Source organism: Sinocyclocheilus anshuiensis, unplaced genomic scaffold (assembly GCF_001515605.1).
Source record: "Sinocyclocheilus anshuiensis isolate Anshui unplaced genomic scaffold, SAMN03320099.WGS_v1.1 scaffold631, whole genome shotgun sequence".
Lineage (NCBI taxonomy): Eukaryota > Metazoa > Chordata > Actinopteri > Cypriniformes > Cyprinidae > Sinocyclocheilus > Sinocyclocheilus anshuiensis.
The window spans coordinates 1,298,658-1,300,157 of NW_015548268.1; the positions used below are offsets into that span (position 1 = coordinate 1,298,658).

Consider the following 1,500-nt stretch of genomic DNA (forward strand, 5'->3'; position numbering starts at 1 on the left):
TCTCTCTCTCTCACACACACACACACTCTCTCTCTCACACACACACTCTCTCTCACACACACACACACACTCTCTCTCTCACACACACACACACACACACGCACACGTGAACGCATTCAGTCCGCTCCGGTATCAAACGCAATCAGGTGTGATATGAAGGAGTTTCTCCGCTTTTCTTCTCTTTCGTGAAGGAATAACGGAGGCCCTCTCTTTCTCTCTTTCTCTCTCTCTCTCTGTCTCTCTGTGTGTGTGTCTCTCTCTCTCTCTGACCTGCGCCATCTTTGTAGAAAGACTCTCTTTGGGGCTGCAGTTGCTCGCAAACAAAGAGCAGCCCTCCGATGGCCCCCGGACGAACGGCATTGACGGGCGCTGTTCGTACCTTCAGTGTGCTGGATCCTGGCTCCAAAGAGCAGCGCTAAAAACACCAGACGGCACGGTACTGCATCCATCATCATCATCATCCTCCTCCTCCTCATCATCATCATCCTCATCCTCCCCGCGCTCGCGCTTCTTCTGCGAGCCTCCAGCGGTTAGTGTGAGTGAGTGAGGCGGACGCAGCGCGGAGAGAAAGCGCAGCGCGATCATTGGCTGCGCGCAGAGACACCGACCCCCGCCCAGCTCGCGTTCAGTCTGGACACATTCCTGTCCTCTTCTGTCTGACTGCTTCTCTCTGCTCTTCTGCACGCACCAAACAATATGAAAACCATGCCCGAGTCTGACCGGAGCGACTGCAAAACTCCTGAGATATATAGCCTGGGTATAAAGTAAATAACAATGATCTGTTTACGAAGAGATATTTTACAATGCTGTCAGACACAAATAACATGCCATGGCTAACATGGCACTGTGGCTACTATATATAACAAAAGTCAAATTATATAAATTAATTATAGGCTATTCTTTATATTTTCTTAGTTTTACAATCAAATTATTTCTTTATGTGCATTGGCTTTCAATAAAGCTGTCAGACAGCATAAAACACGGTATAATACTGTGGTGGCTTCTGACGTGGTCTGGTAATCATTCAGTAACAAGGTGCATGTAGTCTATGTTTTATGGCTTCAGGTTATTTTTTATGAATGGTACTAGCTTCAGCTGGTAATACTATAGTAATTACAAAGTTACCAGGGATTTGAGGTACTTTGCTGAGGAGAAACACGGTAGTTTGCTGCATACCATGTAAACGCATGCTATATGAATATAAAAACAAGGTAATTCAAATTAGGTTATTACAGTAAAATCATAAATTCGTTCATAATTTAATAAATCATAATCTAAGTTAGCAAAGAGTTGAAACAACAATGATTGTGAATCAAGACTGTAAGCACACATTCAGGATTATAGATCGATCCAATGCAATATTTTATATCAATAAAAATAACATTTACAAGGATTTTTATATGAATGAGCAACACTGAATAAAATCCAGCTTAGTCTGATAACATGAGCATCCAGAACCATCATCGTTTTGAGCAGTATGTGACTGTAGAGCAACTTCAC

The 1,500-nt window shown here is 43.2% G+C and overlaps 1 protein-coding gene across 1 annotated transcript in view; it reads right to left on the reverse strand.

The window, feature by feature from the left end:
• Positions 1-679, reverse strand: part of LOC107655682 (TGF-beta receptor type-1-like) — a 42,196-nt gene extending 41,517 nt beyond the window's left edge. Inside the window, exon 1 of the mRNA XM_016443252.1 lies at positions 380-679. Coding sequence (XP_016298738.1) covers positions 380-491 — 112 coding nt within the window. The 5' untranslated portion in view covers positions 492-679. The remainder of the gene's footprint in view (positions 1-379) is intronic.
• Positions 680-1,500: the final 821 nt, after the last annotated feature.